This window comes from Quercus suber, unplaced genomic scaffold, assembly GCF_002906115.3.
Source record: "Quercus suber isolate HL8 unplaced genomic scaffold, Cork oak 2.0 scaffold_408, whole genome shotgun sequence".
Classification (NCBI taxonomy): domain Eukaryota; kingdom Viridiplantae; phylum Streptophyta; class Magnoliopsida; order Fagales; family Fagaceae; genus Quercus; species Quercus suber.
The window spans coordinates 265,701-280,089 of NW_027069859.1; the positions used below are offsets into that span (position 1 = coordinate 265,701).

General features: G+C 33.0%; 1 protein-coding gene and 1 pseudogene across 1 annotated transcript; both read left to right on the plus strand.

Moving 5' to 3' along the window:
• The first annotated feature begins 286 nt into the window (after positions 1 to 286).
• Positions 287 to 1,051, plus strand: LOC111996419 (uncharacterized). The gene has a single exon (XM_024028373.2). The coding sequence runs from the start codon at positions 287 to 289 to the stop codon at positions 1,049 to 1,051; it is 765 nt and encodes a 254-aa protein (XP_023884141.2).
• Positions 1,052 to 11,991: 10,940 nt separating this feature from the next.
• Positions 11,992 to 14,389, plus strand: part of LOC136062375 (endochitinase-like) — a 3,823-nt pseudogene continuing 1,425 nt past the window's right edge.

A 14,389-nucleotide genomic window follows, 5' to 3' on the forward strand; every position in this document is an offset into this window, starting at 1 on the left:
TCTCTTATTTCTCTAATTCTGAAATTTACTTTGTACGTGTTATCAATATCGAATGAAGTAGATCCATTTAAAACTTATTTTCCGCTGCATTTATCTTTATATCCATCACTCTCTCTCTCCCCTGTAGGAGCACTTTCTCTCTTTTCAGTAAGAGCTTTTCTTTCTCTCTCATCTTAGTAAGAGCTAATTCCCTCCCTTAAAGTCCTTTAGGGGTTTCTTGGTGATCTAATCCTTTTCTTTAGTGATCCGTGCTGGTTATCTCCGGTGGTGGCTAAATGGTAGCAAAATGGATCAAGAAGTGGTGAATATTTTGAGTAGTTTGAAGCTCACAAAGGAAGAAGAGGAGGATATATTTATTGATAGCAGTAAAAGTTCTGAAATTCTTGAAGAGTGCTCATTGAGTTTATTTGGGCGTCTTCTTTCAGACCGTCATCAAAATCTGAGAACTTTAAAGAACATTTTGAAGGTAGCATGGAAGATGGGCTCGGATTTGAGGATAGTGGAAGTGGGGAATAATATTTTACAGTTTAAGTTTGGGTCTAGATGTCAATCGGAGTGGGTTGAAAAGAATGGTCCTTGGAACTTTGAAAATAACCTTCTCCTTCTTTGTCGTTGGAGGAAAGGTATGACTGCAAAAAATATAAGTTTCTCTCATTCCCCTTTTTGGGTACAGATCTGGGGACTGCCATTTGAAAATATGAATGATGAAAATGGAAGAGATATTGGTAGTAAGATTAGACGAGTTTTAGAAGTTGATAAGAGAGCTGTACTAGCAGATCAAGCAAAATTTTTAAGGGTAAGAGTTGAGGTGCAGATTGATAAACCTCTTCGTAGAGGAGGTTATGTAAAGAATGCTGAAGGAGGAAGATTTTGGGTGGATTTTAGATATGAAAGATTACCTATGTTCTGTTATAAGTGTGGAATCCTTGGTCATGACGAAAAACATTGTCAAGCTAGTTCATTAGAGCAATCAACAAGCAAACAATATGGTGAATGGTTGAAAGCTGGTGGAGGTAAAAAAGGTGGAGATGAAAAAAGGAAACTAAAGTAGCAGTCCGTGGAAGAGAAAGGAGGTTCGGCTGCTATGGCAGTGGAGCAAGAACGTGGATCAGGGATGGAGGTTGGTGGTCGACGTTCTCAAGGGGCGGAGCTTGGCGGAGGAGCTGAGGCGGAAGGAGTTTCAGTCACCATGATGGAAGCTGAACAGATGGGCGATCATGTCAAGTCCTTTCCCAGGGAACACGGTGAGCTGGATAGGTGGGAAATGAGGCTGCCAGAAGCTTCGGACAGTGGGAAGAATCAGTGGTCACGTGCAGAACTGAAGGGAAATGGAACTAAGGGGGTCAGGATTGAACGAGAAGAAACTGAAGTAACTGAAGTTGGTCAGCAGGTAGGTGATGAGCAAGTTGGGCCGGTTTTAAATGGGGCTGAAATTTTAAGCCCACCAAGGTGCAAAGTGACAGCAGGCAGAAGTGGAGAAATTAAGTATGGGCCGAATTTAAAAGAAAATGAAGAAATGCAGCCCACAAGGATAGAACTTAAAGAGCACTCCTTTGTGGACCGGACTCAAAGTCAAGATTCAGATCAAGTGGTCACCCAAGGAGTTAAAAGAAGAATAAAGAGGATTGCGAGAGAAAAAAGGAAAGCCCAAGAGGTGGTGAAGATTGAAGGAGTCCAAGAGGTAAGTAACAAAAGAAAGATTTGTTATGAAACTTTACTGTTGACTGAAGGAAATGTCCAGAAACGGTTATGCGTTGATAAACAGGAAGGGGATGTAAATTTCTTAACAAAAACAGCGGTGACTGCTGAGCAGCACCGCCTAGACCAATGATCGCTTTAGGTTGGAACTGCCGGGGGCTTGGGAACCCCCGGTCAGTTCGAGTGTTGCGCGAGCTCGTGCAACGATGGAAGCCCAAAATTGTCTTCCTGTCGGAAGCAAAAATGAAAACGTATCAGATGGAAAAGTTGAAATTTAAAGTTGGTTTATTAAATGGGTTGACTGTCCCTAGTATTGGAAGGAGTGGAGGGTTGGTTTTGTTATGGAGTAGAAATATTAAGGTAGATATTCAGAGCTATTCGAGGAATTTTATTGATGCAGTGGTGATTGACCCTGACTCAGGGTTCAAGTGGCGTATTACGGGATTCTATGGAAACCCCGAAACTTATCGTAGAAAAGAAGCATGGGATGTATTGAGAAGTCTCAGCCAAAAGTACCAGTTGCCCTGGCTGTGTTTTGGGGATTTTAATGAAATAGTATCAATGGAAGAAAAATTGGGTGGGGTACACAGATCGCAGAAACAAATGGATGAATTTAGAGAAGTTATTCACCAGTGTAGGTTTAAGGACTTGGGGTTTATTGGCCCTGAATTTACATGGTGTAATATGCAAGAGGGTGGAAGTAGAATGTTTCTGAGATTGGATCGTGCTCTGACAACTCCTGAATGGGTCGATCACTATAAAGATGTTAAGGTGCACCATTTAGTGGAATCTACTTTCGACCATTGTGCTCTCCTTTTAACTGACGAGGCTGCTGTTCAGAAGTTTCCCTTTAAGTGCAGATTTCAATTTGAGGCTATATGGACAGGAAGGCCGGAATGCAAAGAAATCATTCAAGGGGTCTGGGATGCCTACCAGAATTTAAATTCTCCTATGGAGATTTCTGCTAGATTGAGACACTGTGCTGATAAGCTATCTAGATGGAACAAAACAGAGTTTGGGGGAATTCCGAAGAAGATTCGAGAGAAAAGGGAGTCTCTTACCACTTTGGTGAGCAGAGATAGAGATGGCAGCTTAGGTGGTGAAATAAACATACTAAGGAAGGAGATTAATGATTTATTGGATAGTGAGGAAATTAGATGGCAGCAGAGGTCTAAGGTGCAATGGTTAGGTCTTGGGGATCGAAATACAAAATATTTCCACACTAAGGCTTCAATTCCAAAGTGCTGTAGCAGCTTGTTCTCAAAAATTGGCTTGGTCAGAAGATAAGTGGATACCGCCCCCCCTGGTATATTCAAGATCAATGTTGACGGTGCTACTTCGGAAAGTCATAAGAACTCTAGTGTAGGGGTTGTTACAAGGGATGCAGCGGGTAAGATTTCAGGTGCTTGCTGTAATTATCTTCAGGGCCGATATCGGGTGGAGGAAGTTGAAGCTTTGGCTATGGAAAGTGGTCTCCTTTTGGCCAAAGAGCTGAAGTTATCACAAGTTATATTGGAATCGGATGCTCTAACAGCAGTTACTCATGTCTTAGCAACTGGAAATGGTGGCTGTGTTGGTCATATTTATCAAGGAATTCGTACCCTGCTTACTTCTTTCAATTGTTGGAAGATCAAGCATGTGAAAAGAGACTTCAACAAGGCTGCTCACAAGCTGGCTCAGTATGCGAGGCTTAATGAGTTCTCTCAAGTCTGGATGGGAGAATGTCCTCTGCTGTGTCAAGTTAGGCAGTAAGAAAGTTTATAGTTTTTTCTTTTAGCCTTATGCTTTTATGGGCTTTGTTGTATTCTCTTTTCTCTTGGTAATGAATTTATAGCAGGTGCTTTGCTTTCAAAAAAAAAAAAAAAAACATAAGAGAGAACAATGTAAATATTGGAAAAACTACTAAGATGACTTTGTACAAAGGTTTTTATACCAAGTTGCATCTTCAGTTTCCATTGATCAAGACCTAGAGTGTTCTTGTGAAGACATCGCACCAAGACTATTTCATTATAGAGTTGTTGTGATGAGTTACAAACAGATTGGATATCCACGCACCGAAGAGATCACGAAATAGAAGAGTCCAATTGGGTTGGACTTTCGTGTTGTCACATAAGTTACTATTGTAGGTAATAACTCTAAGATAAGTCTATTCTTGCATTTTAACAACTTTCATTTTACATAATGAATTCTTCAAGTTAGTGATAAGCTTCAAACCACCCATGTTTTTAACATTAGGGTTTCCCGTTGTAATATCATGTGTTCAAATTTATTTTTTATTGCACTTTATTATTGTGATATTGTTGTATCCATCACATATTAAATTGGACCTCTGCATAATTTAAGTAATTAATCAATTTGAGTAACTAGTAAGTTACCCATATGATGCACAAATAATGTTGTAATATTTTATGTAAGATGGTTTAGGAGAACGTTGTATATATATTATAACATAATTGTTATAGAACTTTATTAGCAGTGAGTTCATCCTAAAAAGCTATAAATATAAGTTGCACACACATATCTATTATAATTATTCAATTGAAGTAATGAGAAAAAAAAAAAACAACTTTGGGGATATTGTAGAATAAAAGTTGATATAGAATGTGTCTTTTCTCTTTCTCCTTAATTCTAAAACAAAACACACATCCTAAACACGCACAGTCAACCACATTATTTACAAAACCCACAAATCTACAACATTCAACCTTAACATCAAAATCGTAATTGCCTTTGTCACTCAATATAAAATGCAACCCCCCTTCCTTGATTATAGCCAACTCATACGGATTAGGATTGGATGAGATAACAATGTTAGAGCTAAGTAGGTATTGTCGAAAGATTGAAAGTAAATGACATCATTTTTAGTCTTTATGTATTTGAAATAGGATGACATAAAGGGTTATAGGTAGGTATATATAAAGGTGTGTATGCTTTTAGACCCCTTAAAACACAAGATGTTTAACCTAGTTATTTAGCTAAGTGATTACTGAGATAAATTATTCAGATCTAGGTTAACACAATCAAATCATATCATGTAAGTAATGCAGAAATATAAAAAACACACAATATGATAACCTAAGAAAACAAAACCAGTAAAAAACCTGGGGATGATTTAACCTAGCCATCCTCAAGGTAAAATAGACTCACTATGAAAGAATTGAAGTTTTTACAAAAGAACTTAGACCATTAATATCCTATTGCTATCTCATCTAGAAAACTTACTACCATGACCACGTGACAACTCTGAGTCTACGAACTACTTCTTTCCTTGATCCACTGCAACCACAAGTACTCCCACTTGTGACTTTGAGATTCCACGTAAAAGTTTCAGATCTTCTTTAAATCCTTTATGCAGCAACTGAAGCGATTACCAAGTTCTTGACATAATGTTGATCTTGATAACTGTAAGTGTATATGAAGGTAAACACTTCTAGATCTCACAAGAGATTTAACACACAGCACATCAAAAGACCTCTAAAATATAGCTAGGATTTTTCCTTTTATACTTGGAATAAAACATAAAACCCTACACATCAAACCGAGTTTGGGCTAAGTTGGAAATTCTGCAGAAAAAATAATTTGCACGAGGTTTGATCGAAAGAGTCTAATTTTTAATCGATCGAGCCTTGCAGATTTAGTCCAATAAATCCTACAATCACTCAATTCCAACTATACAAATAAATATACTTTAAGTAGCTTAAAATTAGACTCTAAGTTTTGATCATGGTTTGCCAACACATTACAAATTGAAGTTCTTATACATTTAGTTCCTTAAGTCTTAGAACCTAACAAGGTGTAAAAGCACAAGAGCTAAAAATGGTAAATTAAAATGTAAAGAATTGTGTATGTATGTGTAAGGGATGAAGAGTCTTGAAACATTGAACCAAATTATACAAAGAATATTTATTTTTTAATTAGAAATGTCTTGAAATACTTAACCAAATTAAACAAAGAGTCCATATTTAATTTTTAATTAAAAATGTCTTTATGTTAAAAGTACATATAATTACACATGCGCTTTTTGCATGTTGTCAGCTTTTCTTTACATAAGGATTTGTGTTAAAAGTATATTACATGTGCTTTTTGCATATGTTGTTAGCTTTTCTTTCACATCCAAACAATTTGTTAAGAAAACTAACAACGTGAGATAGAGTTCTAAAGGAAGAAGAGTTGCTTTTGTTGACTCTTCTTCCTTTGAATTCAACAATTTGAACTTTAGTATAGCTTTCTTTTGCCTTTTAGGTGATGGTCTATATTAACGTCATGTCTCCTTTGTTGTAAGTTTTAGTATAAGATAGTCTTGCATGTGTACCATATATATTCATTCACACAATGTAACGATGTATCACATATGACATATGTAATAAGTGATGGAATTAGACCAATAAATGCATAGATAAGTTAGAAAGCAAATGCAAATGTAAAGAAACAGAAAAACAAAAAGAGTGAAATTGTGAAGAATGGTATGTGTGTATAGCAAAGTGCGTGTAATGCTTTTAAGTATCCTTAAAACTTCTCTTTTATTGAGAACTACTTTCAGAGGAGGATACACAAGTTGCCACATGTGATAAGAAAATTCAAGATTAGTAGACATGAGAAATGAGAAATCTTCAACTCTGTACTCTGGGGTTGGTTTTAATATGTTGATTCCCACATTGTTCATCTAAAACCAGACATTAATAAGGGCACAAAAGCTTGATCATTTTTTTTTTTTTTTTTAGAAAGAAATATGTGCTGAACTATATTCATCAACAAGGAAAATCAGACAAAACAAAAGTGCCAACGTCCAGTGGAACAACCTCCATCCAGACAAGTAGGGGAAAGGAATGTCTAGCTTGATCAAGTTATAGTAACTACTAACTAAAAGCTTTGTGAACATAAATATAAATGGAATGTTAACTGCAAAAGCAAAAAAGAAGTGGCTTCCGCTAAATGTTTTTTCAAATACATCAATTAATTAAGTTGTTTCATAATGGATCTTCCAAAAAAAAAAAAACAAGTAGGGGAAAGGAATGTCTAGCTTGATCAAGTTATAGTAACTACTAACTAAAAGCTTTGTGAACATAAATATAAATGGAATGTTAACTGCAAAAGCAAAAAAGAAGTGGCTTCCGCTAAATGTTTTTTCAAATACATCAATTAATTAAGTTGTTTCATAATGGATCTTCCAAAAAAAAAAATGATTTCTTTTCTTAATGAAATGGGAAGTCAAAGATTTAAGTATACAATTGAATGTGTTAGGACATATGTGATTCACTTGTTAGGAACATATGTCATTATTTTATGTAATTGGCTAATCTTTTGACAAAACACATTTTTCTTGTAATAGGGTAGATCTAGGATGTGTTTAATACTTCAAAAAACTTTTTTTCAAGATCAAGTGTTGAAGCCATGCAAGTCTGTCCAAGATTCAAGTCTGAAAAGTGTCTGTCATTAAAGCTCGACAGCTAGCTCGACAACTAGTCATCTATCGAGCTTGAAGAGTTGTTCTAGCCCCGTGGCTCGACAGCAGCTCGACAGATAAGATATCTGTTGAGGTTTATGAAAAACAGAATTTCAATTCTGTTTTGATTCCAATCCGTGATTATGTGTTTAAGCTTTCTTTTCTCACAACCCTAGACATATAAAATGATTATTTTAAGGGCCGTCAAAGTGGACATAAGTTGCACAAGTGTTGAGCAAAGTTTGTTCAAGCAAATTGTGACCAGAGACAGAATTTGCCCTAATTCATCTTTCTTATGAAGAAGTTGCTGTGTTTGTACACCATAGGGTTTTGTGACCAAGCATCTTCTGGATCTTCATCGTGTGATGAACTGAAGAACTTTGCAGCCAACAATTTTCTCTAGTTGGTGATTGAAGTTGTGTACTGAGATCCACGCAATTGGTTAGTCACGTACTGGGAGCCGTGCATTACAAGGAGAGATTGTCATTACAGAACAAGTCCAATTGGGTATTGGGGTAAGCGTTCAACTGTAGGTTGGTATAAGGTATTGGGATTCCTTTACTTGTAATCGCTTGTTGTGATAATACTGGATTCTCGAGAGTGGTGACCTTCAAATTACTCGGTGGGGTTTTTTCTGTGTAAGTTTTCCCAATTCGTAAACAAATCACCGTGTCAATTTATTTTTCGCTGCATACGTAGTTTAATTGGTGATTTGTTTGTGCTACCACGCATTTGCATGTTAATTTGATTAATTAATAAACTTGGCTAATTAATAAATTAATTCATCACAAGGGGTCAATACATTTTTGACCTATCAGAATGCTTAATCCCTTATTAAAATTTTGACTATTTATTAGGTGCTAGAATATAGGATGATCCCTTACACTTCACCAATGTCTGGATATGCTCAAAAATGACATGCAAATACAAAAATGAGGAGAAAATAGAGGACTTACAAGGATGTTGAGTTTGCAATCATACAGAGAGGAGAGTATGCTCATTTGCTTCTCTTGCTGGGTTCGAGACACTACATCTCAAACTAAACCAGTAACTTGAAATTATAGTTTTTAGTATCGTACGATACGTGATATGCATCGTACAATGCATATTGTATCATGTATAAAAAGTTCTGTATCATATTGGAGTATCATAAGTGCTTATGAATCGTACGATATAATATGTGTATCGTATGAATCATATTATATCGTAAAATTGTATGTATTGTACGATACATAGACAAATGCTTTAAAATAATATATATTTTTTTGATAAAATTTGTACTTTTATTTGAATCTAATAAGTTGATAGACTTGTTTTGAACACAAAATTATTAGGTTACTTAATTTAACCTAATAAAATAATGTATTCATAAGTTTTTTTTTCCCCCTCTATTTTTTCTACAAATTTGGACTACATAGTACACGCGTACACTTCACTTTAATGTTTACCAATTTATTTTCTATACTATGAATAAAATATTAATTGAAAATTTAATTATTTTTTATTTTTTTAATCATTGTTATAAGTTCAAGAAACTAGAATGCCAAGAAGATTTTTTTTTTAATTATTAAAATAAAAAGAACAAGAAGAGATAGTAAATGTTAATGATGATAAAGAAAATTTTAATGAAAAAAATAAATTTGCAAAATGATAAACGTGATGATAGCATTGACATAGATGGAGTTGATTAGCCAATATGATAAATATGATGAAAATAAAATAATTTTTGGTTCATTTGTAATATATTATCACTTTTGAATTTAAGCAATTTGAATGTGTCTGTTATAAACATGTACTAGTTTGATTTATTTAGTTAGCTTATTAAATATTATTACATAAGTGATGAATAAATTAGTCATTATCTGAATATATTCAAAATTTATAATGAATATACCCTTTATATATGTATATCTATAATTATTTTTATAAATTTTATTAAGTATTTGTGTATCTTACGATACACGATATATACAATATGATATATGATATGGAAAAATAAAAAATTGATTCATGATATGATTCAAGTTTTGACAATAATGCTTGAAATCACTTCATCTTCCATTAATGTAAGCATTCATTAAGTTGGGCCTCATTTTGAGAGCATGTATGCATGGTTGCCCCCAGGCTTGCCAATTCCTCAACAACAACATATCTAATCACAACATGTATAGTTGTAATTTACTAGTAAATTATTATTAACAGAATTTCATAGATGAAAAGTAAAAAAAGAATGATATATTTCATTGCAGAACAATATTTCCTAACATAGAATGATTATAACAACAAACAAAGTGTTTAAATGATTTCCTTCTATAGAACAACCACCAAGAGAGTATTTCTTTTTATTTTATGACGAAAAGGTAAAAACAGTTCTTGGAGTTGAAAAGGTAAACCATGCTTCCTTTGAGGTATATTGAAATGACATCTTCTCAAATGTTTGTAGTATAAATGACACTTCCCCTAGCTCAAAGGAAGGATGGTGTCATTTACCCATTGAAAATCACAAATCAGATTAGTTTATAGATTTTAAAGTCAAGCCTATCGTCCAAGCTATTAGGATTTTTTTCCATTTATTTTACACTATAAAAGAGATTCTATAGAATGTAAAAACAGAGAGAGAGAGAGAGAGAGAGAGAGAGAGAGAGAGAGAGAGAGAGAGAGAGAGAGAGAGAGAGAGAGAGAGAGAGAGATGGGCTTAAATTAAAATTTGGGCTGAAATTTTTTTTTTTTTTTTTTTTTTTCGGTTGGGCCCAAACGGGCCCAATTCATAAACGGGGCCCGCGGGGCCCGGCTGGGGCGGGTCCGGGCCCCGGGAAAAAACCCGGTACCCTAAACGGGCCGGGTCCGGGCTACGGGCCTTGCCCCGCGGGTCGGGTCTGGGTATGAAAAAACCCGGCCCGAACCCGACCCGTTGCCATCCCTAGCCATAATCTGTGCACTGTAGCAAGAGGCTGAAGATTTTTTTTAACCATGGCACCACCATTGCATAAAAATTAAAAATCTACGCATTTCGTATCATTGTATAACAAACTCACTAGATATGATACAAATTATTGACATGTACTGTAACATATGAATCTAGAAATAAAGCCATTAATCTTAAAAAAAAAAAAAAAAGTACCAGATGAAGCCACCAATTCAGATCTATATTTCTAGCAATGAAACAAAACCAAAAGTAAAAGTAAATACCTGGCAATAATGGAGGATCCTCTTCAAACTTTTTTTTTTCCCACACGTAAAATCTAAATAGAACTTTGTTAAAAAATATATTAATAGAGTTGTCTATCCTATTTATGTTGTTTTGGTGGGAAAAGATAAAGACAAGAGAAAAGTTTTAGTGGGAAAAGATAAAGACAAAAGAAAAGTTTTGGCGGGAAAAGATAAAGACAAGAGAAAAGATATTTATGATTTATTTTATATTTTATCTTAATTGCTTAAATGATAAGAAAAAAAAAGGTTAAAATTGTCAATTTATAAAAAATAGAATTTCCTTTAAACTTGGGAATCTGGATTCCCACCTGTTTCAAAGGGAATCCACATTCCCACTGAGAGGGGTTTAAGGGGGGAATCCAGATTCCGCTGGCATCTGATTCCCTTACGTAATTTGCAACCAAACATGGGAATCTTTAAACATTCCCGGGAATCCTAAAACATTACCCCGTACCAAACGCCACATAAAGTATTCATAGTGGCTAGAGTAGAGACTTTAAAACACTCTAATTTGCATTAAGCAAAAAATTAGACTAAAATATAAGAAAATTGTCAAAAATATATACTTTGAGAAAATTACAAATTCAAATCCTATGAGCTCTAGAAGATTGTCACAAAACAAGAAAAAAAAAAAAAAAGTCTTATGGAAGATGTCTTCCCTCCTCTCACAGAAGGTGTGGACCTTATACCATGGGTCTCATACTAAGGTTTACATCTCTTGTGAGAAGAATGATTCTTCCCATAAAAATGAATAATTTCTTTCAAGACATACCAAAACTTATTCTAACTTTTAAATTGAGAGTTATAATAATTTTTTTAACCATAAATAGCATTTTGTGGATAATTTCCGGATTTACTTCCTTTTTGGTGGCAAAGTAGCATAAGTCATGGTCATGAGTTCCTCATAGAAATTCCGTTCAAGTCACCAAATTTTATGCAATTTGATCATTTGTTCGGATTAGTCCACTAGTACTTTTTTTATATTATAAATTTGTTGCATGTTGACTTTTGTCTATCTTTTTGTTCAAAGAAACCGTATTCTATCCATTATACACCATCAATGATGATCGATGAGAGCATTCACATTGAAAATGACATATGCTATATGTTAGTTCAATTTAGCATAAAAGTCCAAAAACTCCACACCATCTGGACTTGTAAAATCTGAGTATTGCAAAAAAAATTTTGCAATTGTGCTACAGTGCGATTCTCATGAGACCACAGGTTAGTTCCAATAAAATATAAAAATAATATCAGTGGTAAATGCATTAAAAAATGATGTTATTCCAATTACAACTAATAGACCATTTCAAGTGAAAAATACCTTATCACTAACATTATTGTAATGTATATCTTCCATATAATAAATAAGTGTATGTTTATTGTTTAGTGTAACTATTTTTACTTAAAAAAATAGTAAGATTGTATAAAGTACAACTATACATAAAAATAAATGTGACTTCAAAAAATTATACCAGGCCCATTGTTTTTGTAGTGGACTAACTCTAAAATTACATTACAATCAGGGCTATAGTATAATGGACTTAGACTTGGGTTACAATCAGGCCCATAGTTTTTGTATGATTGAGACGTTTTTTTTTTTTTTTGGCTAAATATTTGTACAATTGACTTAATTTTAATTGCAAAAGGTGATTACATTTTGTCACTTTTGTGTAAGAGGGTGGCCAATTGCACTAGATGGCCCATATGCATGGGGATATTGTTTTGTTACGGAAAATAACAAGCAAACCTATTATACCTCAACATCTTGGCCATGTGCTTCTGGAAAACAGTATTATGGCCGGAGACGACCTATCCAACTCACTCAGTAAGTTTTTAAATCACAAATTTGTTAATAAGTTACAGAAACAATTTATTTAAAAAAATATTGATATGATTTATTATAATTTGTGTAAAATAAAGCGATGTCAGTGATGGACTTAAGTGTTATTAATATGATTTAATTACAACAAATCATGTTAATGTTGTGAAAAATATTATGTCAGATGACCAGTAGCAGCTCCATGATTTTTTTCTAGGGGGGTTAGCAGTGGTGAGGCTAGAAATTTATCATGGGAGCAAATAAAAAAAATTAATTTTTTTTTTTACATGTGCAACTTCCATATTATATACATTATACAATAATCTAAAATAGTATTCTAAATATAATTTAATATAAATATCTGTAAGAAAACAACCATTGAATGCATAAATAAATATAATTGAATAACTAATAATACACGTAGTCAGTCTCTTGGAGACTGACTAATGGTAAATGTGAAGCTAAGAAGAAAAAAAATTAGTAACTGATATAAGTTTTAACTTTTGAAGTGTATGACTTCTTAACCATATATGTGGTCAGTTTCTTGAAATTGGAGCAAACACTAAAAGACTTTTTGGATTTGGAAATCTATAGAGCATTTATCAAATTACTTAATCAAATAGAGAGAAAATCTAAGAAAACATAGAAGGGAAAAAGAAAGATAGAGAGAATGAGGAAAGAATCATAGATATAGATACAGATCTATTAGTTTTAACAATGGTGTACTTTTTTGTTGATGAAGAAGAAAAGTGCAAGGAAAACCAACTTTTTTCTGCTGTCAATGGAAAAGTAAGCCAAAGTNAGTTTCTTGAAATTGGAGCAAACACTAAAAGACTTTTTGGATTTGGAAATCTATAGAGCATTTATCAAATTACTTAATCAAATAGAGAGAAAATCTAAGAAAACATAGAAGGGAAAAAGAAAGATAGAGAGAATGAGGAAAGAATCATAGATATAGATACAGATCTATTAGTTTTAACAATGGTGTACTTTTTTGTTGATGAAGAAGAAAAGTGCAAGGAAAACCAACTTTTTTCTGCTGTCAATGGAAAAGTAAGCCAAAGTCTTGGAAAAAAGTTTTTTTTTTTTTTTTAATGAATGAGCAAAATTTTGAAATATTTTTTTTTCTGTCTTATAAAATTAAATATTTTAAGAGTAGTACTATTGACACAACACTTTCATAACAAAATCTATGTGGCAAGTTGTTAAAGGTAGGAAAAAAGTGATGTTAGTTGTGGATCCAAATAAAAACCAGTTACAACTTGTCACTTAATCTTTATTGTTAAACTAGCCGCGAACTTGCGCGTTGCGCGTGATAATTATTTTTATGGTGGTTTTATTAAATTTTTTTTACAATTTAAACTAATCTAATAATGAGTAATGTATTTCGTAATTATATTTTTATTTATTATAGGAACAACTATAAATGTAATAAAGGAACAATTCAAAACACCAAAAAAAACGTAAACTAAAAAAAATTAATAAAACTTAACAATGATTAATTGAACCAATATTAGGATAAAATTTTGTTTTTGATAATCTATTAAGGTTATTTTCTTTGTAGAAATTATAATTTCGGTCACCCAAAACATGTTATCAAATAAACAATTATTAGCAAAATCTAAGAATTAAATTTCTATACATGCATTGTTATAAAATAATAATAATTAAAATAAAATTGCAAAAGTTAAAATTTGTCACCTATCCGATTATTTTCGTTTGGTTAACTTTTGCTTTTCTTTAAATGAATGGCATTATAGAGTACTTCTAATAAAACTATTAAGAGTACTTTGTCTGCCACAAAGGATTAGAAAATAAAGAAAAATTAGTAAAGTCTCATAGTTTAACATCTAACACTAAAAAATCATGCTATGTAACAGAATAAATACCAAATTATCCAAATCATGTTATGTAATAAAATAATATTATATTTTTATATGCTATATTTAATTCTTTAGAACACAATAGGACAACATTTAACAATCAAAGAGAATAAAAAATAAATAAAAACAATAACAACAATTTAAAAAGCAAAATTAAATTGCATTAACCCAAAATAGAGTTTTAAAAAATATAAAAAAATTATCAACCTAAAGTAGAGATGCAAGAAAAATAAAAAATAAAAATCCACCAAAAAATTTAGAGAGAGAGAGAGAGAGAGAGAGAGAGAGAGAGAGAGAGAGAGAGAGAGTGACATTTTTTTTTTTTATTTTTTA